Genomic DNA, 12,160 nt, shown 5'->3' on the forward strand with positions numbered 1-12,160 from the left:
GAGATAAAATTGTCCATGAGGTTACAACCTGAAATGATAAAATATAATTCAATGTATACGTTTTTCTTTATAAATTTTTATTGATATATCACCAAGGAAGGTTCATTACTTCAGTAAGTTCATTTATTAGTTTACATAAAGCTCTACATTATAAAACTAAATATATGAATGTGTGGATGATTTAATGTTAAAATTTTTGAACATATTAAATATAACCACTATTTCTTAAGCGTAAAAAGTTGCTAAATGGCATGCTGTTTTCCCACAGAGCAGAAGAAAATTCTGTTGAATCCCTACCTCAAATACCTGAACACCTGTTTTTGACTCTTTGCCATCGTGATGATTGATTCTTAATGAATCATGAGACTGTTCCATGCTGACAACATATTCAATTCCATTTTCTTCTATTAGTTAATAGCTGCAAGAGTTCAAATATCTGATTAACTAAAGCACTTAATGTTTTTATGCAATGTTTTATCTTAATAGATCTCTCATTTCCCTTACTGTGTTAACTTTTACAATTTAAGTTAAATCATTTTCATTTTAGATAAGAACTTCAACATTTTTGTTAAATGACTTGCCAAGGCACCACAATACATTCAAGGCAGAGCAAAGATCAGTCCCCTCATCCTATCCTTAATTATACTTGTGTACTGGTGGTTTATTAAGATTGCTTTTATGTGACAAGGTTCAGTTACACCCTTTCAAATACTTCTAAAATTCTAATCTTACACAGGTTTAATACAAATAAAGGGCTTTAACTTTATGAGTTGGGTGTGCTCCATTGTAGCATTATATAATTTTGGAAAAGATCTAGATAGAATTATATATACACAACTCATATTATTTTGACAAGCTTTGAAAATGAGAACATATTTATACCAAAAAACTTGACTCATTTAGGTCTAGTACAGTGGTTCTAACCCAGAGGTGATGTTGACTACCTCCCAAGTAACATCTGGCAATGTCTGGAGACATTTTTGTTGTCACAACTGGGGAGGAAGATACTACAGATACTTAATGGATAGAGGCCAGGAATGCTGTTAAACCTCCTTGAATGCACAGGACAGCCCCGTACAACAAAGAATTTTCTGGCCCCAAACTGTCAGTGGTGGCAATGTCAATATTACTGTAACTACTAGATACTATATACAAAAAAGAAATGAAATTTTATGTCTCAAAATTGAAGTAACATCAAAATGAAACTAGTGAATATTTTCCATGATAGAGTCCTAACATATGTTTGTAAATTCACGCAATTCGGAATATCTGTAAGTTTTGCCATTTCACAATTCCAAAATACTGTAAATATTTCTGAGATATAAATCATAAGACTACTAAATTAGCTTTATTTTTATAACTATATCTTAAAGCTGCTTCTCCCATAACATTTTAAATGTTTACTTGCATCCTAATCTATTCCAAAGTCTATAGTTACCTCTCATGTGACAGATTTAAGAGCAATTTTATTTTATAATGTCCTGTTTTATTTGTTTCCACTGTGTATATATGACTAAAGAATAATGCTTTTTAGAAGAAATTTAGAAAATAGATTTCTACTATTGGCAATAATTTTTTTTATTGGTAATATGGCAGATTAGATACTACAGAAGGCCCTCTTGCTACAAAACGAAAAAATAAAAGCTGACCTAAAATAAAATCTGGATTGTGTATATTGACTTGGATATAGAAAATAACAAAAATCTGAGGCCACTCTCCCATGGAGGAGGGAGGAGAAGAAAAGCAAGTAAAAGCTGTGGGCCAAAAGCTAAGTGGTAAACTCAAGCAAACAGGAGAATTTCCCCGTGGAAATTCAGGTTTTGTCACTGGGAAAATGTGGCTTGGACAAGAAGCTGGAAGGGAGAACTTGAAACCAGCAAAATAAGGCTAAGAACCTGGAACATTCCAGGACAGTTGTGTAAGCTGGCTTCCGATAAGAATGAATATAGCTGATATTTGGAAGAACACAAAGTCAATTAAAACTCCAGTTTCCTTTCACATTAAGATTGATTGAATATAGGCTCACAAAGACTACTAAGCACACAAGAAAATAAGCCACCATGAGAGTCAGCAGATTTAGACATCCCCCAAAGAATTCGAGTACTGAAACCACCTGATACTGAATATAATTATTTAATGTTAAAATAAATAAAATAATAAATCGCAGGAATATTCAAGCAACCACAGACTACCAAAAGTTTAATTTGAAAAGAATCAAATAGAATTTTCAGAAATGAAAAATATAATTGCTAAAATTAAAAAGGCAATGAATATACTAAATAGCAGATAGATGTGCATGTACACACACACACACACAAATACTAAACTGGCAGATAGATTTTAAAACTACCTAAATGCATCACAAGGGAAAAAAAGAGATAAAAAATGTAAGTAAGAGATTTAAAAGTATGGAAAAATAATGAAAAAGTACAGCATGCATTAATTGGAGTTTTAGGACAGAATACAGAAAATGAAAGAGAAGCAATATTGGAAGAAAAAATGGTTTAGAATTTTCCAGAACTGAAGACATGAATCCACTGATAAAGGCAGCATAAAGGATATCAAGATTAAAAAAAAAATTCGCAATGTACTGAAGTTGCAAAATTCTAAAGAGGAAAATCTAAAATGCTGCCAGAGAGAAGACCAATTACGTATTAAGAATTGACGTTATATTGATGGTAGACTTCTTAATAGCAACAATGGCAGCAGAAGTCATTGGAATAATATTTTTAAGGTAAAAAAAAAAGTAACTATCAATGCAGAATTATATACACCTCAAAACAATTTTTTTTTTCACAAAAGACAGTAAAAGAAATATACTTTAAGGTTTTTTTTAAATGACAGCTTACAATCAACAGGACCTAAATAATATAGTTCTGGAAAACCAAAAGTTATACCAGATGGAAGTCCAGAGATGCAAAAAAGAAAGTAAGCAAATATATTAATACTATGAAAAAAATCTAAAAATGTCTATATATAATAAAAATAATATTCTAGTTTTGAGCACGTGTTATTAACACAGAAATAAAACACTGGAAAACTAAATAAAAACACATGTACCTCTGTAGAAGGTGATGATAGATTAAGTGTTTTAAGATCTTTGTATCGTTTCAAGAAGGGGTGATTAAATTTTAACTTTAGAATTGCATGGTAAAATTTTAAGGTTCAAGGTTTATAAGAACAAAATTTTTAAATCAGTAGAAGGTAAACAAATGGAATAACGCATGAAATTATGAATATCAATTTAATAAAAGGCAAAACAGGAAGAAAAAAGCACAGAAAAAATGAGGCAAACGGAAAGCGAAAGGAACAATAGAAAGACGACCAAATTATTAGTAATTCCAATGGATTAAACTCACCAATTAAAAGCTGTTTATGAAAAAACAGAAAAAAAAAAAAGCTGTTTAAAACACAGCTAAAATGTGATCAGTTGAAAAGTTTAAAAAGAAAAAAAAAAGCCTAGGCAAATAGTAAAAAACAAACTGAGCTGTTCATATGAATTGGAGAACAAAAGCATGTTACTGTGATGATAGACAAAGTGTTACAATGTCCTTTAACTTTTTATTGTATATTAACATGAAACATAGTAGACCTGAAGATAAAAAGCATTATCAGGGATGGAGACAGTTATTAAGTAAGGAGAAAGGGTTCAATTCACCAGGAAGATAAAACTGTTTTACCTTGCAAGCACTAAATAATGCAGGAATGTATAAAGCCAAAATTGATAGAACCTCAACCTTAGGGATACGGCTGAGTTCAGGTCTGGAGCAGGAAATAAGGAGGAGTCTGGAATATCCTGTAATAGCAGAAAGTAAGAAAGCTAAAGACTAATAGATTTGTGTCAAGAAGACTTAGAAAAAGCACCCACTAGCCAAAGATGGAAGATAATGAGCATCAATACTGATAGTATTGCAATACACAGAAATATATCAAATGTTTAAATTCATGAGTTAATAATCATACTAAAAGATTCCACTGTTCACCTTTGGAGGATAATAGGACACTAACTCATATTTTGAAAAGGATGAATAAAAGGTGAAGAGGGAGCCAAACATTTATCTGTCTTTCTCATACAATTCTGTATGTCAGGATACCCAAATGGTTGATGAGAAATTTCTCTTTTTATAAGCTAATAAATGAAGATGGAACAATAGAATTAAAAAAAAAAAAAAAACACTTTACTATACTTCTAAATTATGAGACTAGACAATGATCCCCAGTGGCTAATGACATAACAAGAGAGATACCATCACCTACGAAGTAATAATACTTTAAAAAAAAAAAACCCAATTACAAAATGGGCAAAAGATCTGGACACCTCACCAAAGATATACAGATGGAAAATAAGCATATGAAAAGATGTTCAACATCATATGTCATAAGAGAACTGCAAATTAAAATAATGAGATACCACTATACACCTATTAAAAAAACCTATTAGAATGGGTAAAATCCAAAAAATTGCCAATCCCAAAGGCTAACAAGGATTCAGAGCAACAGGAATTCAATTCATTGATGGTGGGAATGCAAAAAGGTATAGCCACTTTGGAAGACAATCTGGCAGCTTCTTACAAAGCTAAACATAGTCTTACCATACATACAATGCAGCAATCAGGTCCCATGTATTTTCCAATTAAGTCAAAACTTATGCACCCACACAAAAACCTGCACACAGATGTTTATAGCAGCTTTATTCAAAACTGGAAGCAACCAAGATATCCTTCAGTAATGGGTAAACAATGAGTATATTCCCACACATGGAATATTCTTGAGCAATAAAAAGAAATGAGCTATCAAGCCTCAAAAAGACATGGAAGAGCCTTAAATGCATATTTCTAAGTAAAAGTAGTTAGTCTGAAAAGGCTATATACTGTATGATTCTAAATACATGACATTCTGGAAAAGGCAAAACTACACACACCGTAAAAAGTCAGTGATTGCGGGGGTTTGTGAAGTGGAAGGGATAAATGGATAAAACACAGGGGTGCTGTAATTGTGGATGTATGACATACATTTGTCAAAACCCATAGAACTACACAACACAAAGAGTGAACCTTAATGTAAACTATAGACTTTTGTTAATAATAATGTATCAATATTGGTCATTAATTGTAAGAAATGTACCACACTACTGTACGGTATTAATAATAGGGGAAACTATGTGAGGTGATAAGGGTGGCAGTGTGGAGGGGAAAGGTATATGGAAATCTCTGGTCAATTTTACGTAATATATAAAATTGTTTAAAAAAAATAAAGTCTATTAATTTAAAAAAATCAGGCTGACTGTGAACTAAAGACTTAACTCACCACAACATATGAACTTGAAAACTGCCTTGAAATTTTTGGTTGAACAATTGAACAATGTCGGAATTCGGGTATACACAAATGTATGTATTTTTTCACTAAACTTTTTAAAGAAAAACAGTGCTTTGTCAGTAAAACTATAAATAATGGTAGAATTGTTCTAGTGTCATGTTGTTTGGGTTTGAATTCCAGTTTTATACTTACTTGTCGAATCAGTTAACCACTCTAAGCTTTTGTTTCCTCATTTGCAAAATGAGAACATTTTATCTACCTTATAGGGTTCTTGTGAAGATTGAATAAAATAATGTTTGCAAAGGGCTCAGAACAGTTCCCAAGACACTGTCAATGCTCAATAAATGACAGTTATTTTCATTATCTACGATTATGCAAACTGAGGTCAAAATTCCACCTATCTGGAGCCCTGGTGGCGTAGTAGTTAAGAGCTCGGCTGCTAAAGAAAAGGCTGGCAGTTCCAACCTACCAGCCGCTCCTTGGAAACCCTACGGGGCAGTTCTACTCTGTCCTATAGGGTCGCTATGAGTCAGAATCAACTCAACAGCAATGACTCTGGTTTTGGCTTTGGACTAAATAAACCCTTTGGGTTCTTGAAGACAAAATTCCTTCTGTCATCTCATTGATGTAATCAAATCTTATTTGAGCTTAAAAAGAGGCTTCTAAATATACTTTTCTATACTTTGAAAAACTGCAAATATTTTATACTTTTAGATGACTAAGAAGCTCTATTTCAATATTCTTATTTAGTTAAAGATCCACACATTTCATAAATGTATATTCACATAAATGTAGTAAAGAAAGAACATGGAGTCTGCCTAGACTCAATAAAAGAAGACAAATTTTTAACTTCTCTGAACTTTAATTTCTAGTTTTTAAAAGGAGGAATTAGTATAAGTGATGTCTAAGATTCTGTGTTTCTAATAGCTGACTCTCATGATGGTATTTTTTACACATTTCACAATTATTTACTGACTGGCTTCTTTGGGCAATGAGTAGAAAACTAACTCTATTGAAAAAGAAAACATTTAGAAAGTTAGATTGAAAAGTGAAAATAATGTCCAGCTGAGATTATTAAACTGAAATATTAACTGTCAAGAATATAATTTAATTTCTAAAGTAAACTGAATACATTGAACTATCCACTGTCTGAACACGATGACGAGCCCTAGTGGTGCACCGGTTAAGAGCTCTGCTACTAACCAAAAGGTTGGCAGATGGAACCCATCAGTGGCTCCTTGGAAACCCTGAGGCAGTTCTGGTCTGTCCTACAGAGTGGTTATGAGTCGGAATCAACTTGACAGCAAAGCGTTTTGTTTGATTTGGTTTAAACATGAAGACATCAAGGTCAAGAAATATTTCTGAGGGGTCTTTATTTTTATTTTTTAATATAAGCATAATTACATTAAAATAGATGAACTAAGATTATGAATTTAATTGTCATAGATATAATTTAATGTTTACTGAATGCATGCTATGTTTAATAATTACTACCTAGAATATTAATAATCACTCCATTATCCTGTGAAGGAGAACCTATTATTATCACCATTGTACAGAAAAGTGAGGCTCATGGCTTAAGGTTATAAGGTTATCATTTATTGAGCACTTACTATATAAGGCACAGTGTTAAAATGTTTTACATATATCACTTTATTTAGCTTTTTCAAAACCTTATGATTTAGTTTCTTGCACCAATTTACATTTAGGGAAACTAAGACTCAGGCAAGTTAAGTAACTTTCCAAAGATCACAAATATACTAAGTGGCTGAGCCAGGACTCAAAACTACATACGCTGATCCCAAAGCCCATATTCTTTATTACTGCTAATAGAGATTCTTTAAATGTCACAGTCAAAGCTCTCTCCCTCCTTCATTAGTCAAAAAACCCATAGCTTTAAAAAAATTTTTATAGGTTAGCAAATAAATTAAAGATACTAAAAAAAGCCTCTTTATTTTTGTTCTCAACTTCTCCTGGTTGAAATCTCATTAGAGGCAGTCCCCAACATATAAAATGCCCTCTTGCAAGCAATCTAAAGACCTCTGATCCCACCTACAGCAAGAGTTCAGTATGCAGGCACTGCAGCCACTGAGAAAACAGTCTGTAGAACAGATTTAGCAGTTGAGCTTGGGAAGGAGTTGTATTAAATGTAAATAGTTTAGGGGAAAGAATTCTAAAAACTTACTCCCAGTTTCCTAATAGGTGCTCTGACCCCCCTGCAAGTTATCCTGCCTGGCTAAAAAAATTTTCTCACTGTATTTATTTTCACTTACCCTATCTAAAAATTTCATCAGTGAAATTTGCATTGGAGTTAATAAGCATTTTCTCTTGAAAAGAAAAAGCTGCAGAGAGTATCAGTCATTAACAAATTTGCCTAAGTTTATACAAGGATAGCTTTCTTCCTTTAAGATCAGTTAAAAACAGCTATGCTGAAGGAATGAAGTTTAATTTGGAGGTGAGAAATGTGAGGCTCAAAGCACTACTAGGTCAAGGCTACACACTGCTGTGAAGACTTAGGGCAGCATGAATGCCCTAAAGAAGTGAGCTCGTATAGCGCAGGGGACAATGTTGATGGAGAAAGACTGACAAACATAAACCACCCGTTTCAAAATTTTGCTGATACTGAGATTTTGGCAATGTAAGAAAGATAGCTTTTTTTTTTTTTTTTTTTACTGCCTTCTGGAGATGTAGAATTCAAAATTCTCCTTTTGGTATGTCCTACAGTACATCTATAAAAGCTTTTTGCAATTACACCAGGAAAATACTATTTAAAGTAATTCTAAATGACGAAGTGAGTTTCAATATCTGACTATTGACCTAACCCACTGTTGAATTGGGGATTAAAAGTACATTTTTAAATGGCAGAAAGTCTTTCTTTAAAATAATTTGAATGCAGTGAATAGCATTACTTCCTTTTCCCCCATTTCTTCCATTAACCTCTTCAATCTTCATAACTGCAGAGTTGCTTAAAATACCCAATTTTCCCATCTATTCTCAATGGCAAGGTCAGTACTTGCCATAAATCATTATCCCTAACTCCCAATTAACTAACTCTGTTAAAGTCTAGTTTTTCAGAGGACATTAATGTTAAAAAGCTAGGTATAAAACGTTCTTTTCCAACTGGTAACCTAAAACAGAAGAAAGTACCTACACAAAGTGTAATTTGATTTTTTTATTAATATGTAATAGAATAAGAGTTAACTTTTACGGAGCTGTTACTTATAATCAGTTAAAAATAATTACCTGCAGGCAGTAGTTCAAGTTTAAATTCCAGGCCTCAGGCATTCTACTACCTCCAGAAATGCCCTTTCTTGTCCTCTGAAGTTCTTCCTTTTGGGGGCACTAAATTGTGACAGCTGTAGTTTCATTTATGTCAAAGCTATAATTACGTCTTCACAATAGCCTTTTCTCCATAATGAGAAAGTATTCAATGTACATTTTCCTACACATAAAGAAAATTATCAGATTTTATTATGCAGGTTTCATTATTAAGTAACCATTTACTAGTCAGGTATACTAGAACCATCACTAGGCTCAGTTCAAGAGAACTAAAGACTAGGGCTGCCTATAGATAAGTCCATGCATCCTGGCATAAGTGACTCTCTGTGCCTGTTTCGTTATATAAAATTAGGAATCGAACTAGACTTTTGTTTCAACTCTCACATTCTCTAAGTACCACTGAAACAAAGACCTTCACAGCAACTGAGTATTTCTCCTCAAAGAAAGTATTTAATAATAGGGCATGTTTTGGAGCCACAAGGAGAGAATAAACACCTCCTTTCCCCTCAAAAAAAAAAAAAAATCCTGGAATTGATTTGACAAGCTTATTTTTTAAGAAAGAAGTACTCAGATTGGATAAAGGGAGCAAAAAGAAACAATAAAGTATTAAATATGGGGTCCAGACAGTTAATGACTGAACTTCAGAAAACACACTAAGGTATTAAATTTCACTTTCTAGAATGTTTCATATCACATTACACAAGTAGATTTTATCTTATATCAAACACGAAGATTAGAAAGAAACCGTAAAATTTAGAAGTTTGATATTATAGGGAGAAAAGGCTTTTTTATTGTTTATTTTATACAGTGAATGCATGGCACAGGGAAAGAGACTATTCAGGCTGTGGTCACTCATATCTGTGTAGAGGACAATATTTGGGTTGCTGCTCTGTTTTGATTTTGTTCAACAGGAATTCTAGTTGTTCAGAACTTTAGAGGTGATTTCTCAGCTGCAATTTCTAAAAAAAAAAAAAACAAAAAAAACTACCTTAACATCTAGTTATGCTATTCAGCTTCCCCATAGGTTTGTATTTACAAATTTATCCATTAAAACCAATAATCTGAGATTAAATCCACAAACAGAATAATTTTAGCATCAAGCCACTTGAATTTTAGTCTTAAGAGTTTCTCTTAATTCCAGATACCTTGGTTAGTGTCTCAAAATTTAAAGGATCTTGAAATCTATTCAATATCAGCATCGGATCTCATTAACTACAAGTCTTTTAGAAAACAAAAATTCCTTCATCTTTTAGAGGTAGATAAATGGCATATGTTTTTTATGATTTGTACGAAATTACTATAAATAAGTGATGTCAAGGATTAAATCAAGACTCCTAATTCACAAATACTTTAAAAATACATATAATACTTATTTTAACTTCTCAGAACAGCATGAAAAAAAATTTAAAGATGATGTTCATAATGTCTCTTGTCTAAGGTTTACCCTCTCTGTAAAGCTTCCACATTAACTTTAGTTTCTAACCATTTCTCACCCTGTACCTATATACCTCTTTTTGCTTTTTTGCTCTTCAGTTGAGAGCTTTATAAATTATTTCACTTAGTTCTCACAATGACTCTGAGGTATGCATTATTATCTCTATTTTCAGATAAGAAAACGAAAGTTATCTAGTACTTTGCTTAGTATCACAGAAAGCACAACAGTTTCAATTTAAAACCAAGTAGAAAAAAAAAAAATAGGACTCTAAAATCCATGCATAGTCTTTATACCACACCACACTATGCCATCATATATGGGGGGGGGGGGGCGGGGAATGTAATAAAGAGAAATATATTTCCAAGCTAGACATCTGTGGTTCTCCAGACAATACGTCTTCATGAGGACCACGGTAAATCAACTGTGTAGGAAATCATTATAAACCAAAAGCTTGTTCTAGAATAAACACTTTAAGAAAAACACAGTGAAAACATTAACCATCCTAGTTTTAGCTTGCAGGCAACTTCAAACAGAACATAAGTCACTGCCTGTTGTAAAAAAACAAAAACACCATAATAGGTGTTCAGTTATTTTGGAACATTTAGTAGTGTAAGTTTTCCTTAACTAAGGTCTCAGTCAAATGGAAAAAAAAAATGTATTTTAGTGAATTCCACATTTCTCCTTTGCAAATTGTAGTTTTATCTTAAGCATATATTCAGGTTCTGTATTTTACTGATCGTATTTTTCAATTCAAATTAAGATCAACCTGTATTGACTCTAAGTATCAGGTATCTATTTTGATAAAATTTAAATCAATGATAAGTTTAGAAAGCATTAACTCGATTAATCATACATTTTTTCAAAATATTTTAATGAATTATATACTATCAATAATAAAGAAAATCTGAAACAGAATCTAATTATCTGAAGATTTATCTCGGATTCCATGAGTTTCAATATGTGCGATTCTACTGCGGAACTAAAAAATCACTTATCATTAAAGGAGAATGTTTAAAACTGGCAACTATATTTCCACGTCTACCAAACTCAGAAACATGGATTCAGTGATAAGACTTAACTGAGAAAGTGTTTCAAACTTATTTAATATGTAAAATCCTCACCACTGAAATTAAAAAAAAAAAATTACCACCTCTTAAATCAGCAACCTCAAGTGTTTTCTTTAGATTTCAGCAGTTTTCTTATTTTATTCCTCCTCCCATGCAGTCTCCCTAATTTGCTCAAGTTGGCAGAACCAGTTACCAGTTGCCATCACACGGATTCCAACTAATGCAAGCCATGTGTGTCAGAGTAGAACTGTGCTTCGTAGAGCTTTCAATGGCTGATTTTTCACAAACACATCACCAGACCTTTTATCCAAGGCACCTCTGGGTGGACTCAAATCTCTAACCTTTTGGTTAGCAGCCAAGTGTATTAAACATTTGCACCACACAGAGACAACCTGGGCACGGATTCTAGTTAAACTGACATCTACATGATAATGATAGTAATAATAGATAACATTTACTGAGTGCTTCCACTGAAGCATTTAATTCTCACCCAGTAAAAAAAAAAAAAAGACCAAAATGTCCCACAGGGAGGTTAAATAAGTAGCTGAGGCAGGATTCCAATCCAGGCATTCTGGTTCCTGGGCCTGCATTCTAAAAATGTGAAAAAATTGAAAATAGTTCTGGTTTCATTGTCACCACTCTCTGATAAAAGACTACTTTTAGAACTGCCTAAATCATTTTCTATGACTGATTTAAATATCAGGCGTCTACTTAATTGCACATCTTTAAGCAACGCAGAAAAGCTTTAGCTGCCTTCACCGGTACACATACCGCTCTACCCAGAAATTCTGCAATCCAGTTTCTCCCTGATTCTAAACTGTCGTCTCTTAAAGTATTCCTCTTGGAGCTTTTCTGGCAAAGGCCTTAAAAAATAACTTTGGGATGTGGACAGTATTTCTCTATCCATTCTTCCTCAAAAAAATAACTAAATCAGAGGAATTCTCGGGAACACTGATAACAATCCACAGGCCTTTGAGAAAGTTAAAAGACACACATTAAAAAGTGGGGGAAAAGATGTGGGAGGACGCCTTTCGCCTTATAAGCATATGACATAAAGGGACTC

General features: G+C 32.9%; 1 protein-coding gene across 12 annotated transcripts in view; it reads right to left on the bottom strand.

Annotated features, from left to right (window-relative positions):
- CARF (calcium responsive transcription factor) overlaps nucleotides 1-12,160 on the bottom strand; it is an 80,822-nt gene that overhangs the window by 67,798 nt on the left and 864 nt on the right. For 9 of the 12 annotated variants that reach the window (XR_010322247.1, XR_010322246.1, XR_010322245.1 and 6 more), the window contains exons 2-3: nucleotides 8,560-9,554; nucleotides 298-418 (exon numbers count right to left, since the gene is read on the bottom strand). The exons of 1 other annotated variant lie outside the window; for it this stretch is intronic. Coding sequence is in view for 6 of the 11 variants with exons in the window: in XM_064286793.1 (XP_064142863.1) it covers nucleotides 298-375 (78 nt within the window). In the remaining 5 variants the exon portion in view is untranslated. The remainder of the gene's footprint in view (nucleotides 1-297; nucleotides 419-8,559; nucleotides 9,555-12,160) is intronic. 2 more of the 12 variants (XM_023542259.2, XM_023542260.2) reach the window with 2 other exon arrangements.

The sequence above is a fragment of the Loxodonta africana genome, chromosome 6 (assembly GCF_030014295.1).
Source record: "Loxodonta africana isolate mLoxAfr1 chromosome 6, mLoxAfr1.hap2, whole genome shotgun sequence".
Classification (NCBI taxonomy): Eukaryota; Metazoa; Chordata; class Mammalia; order Proboscidea; family Elephantidae; genus Loxodonta; species Loxodonta africana.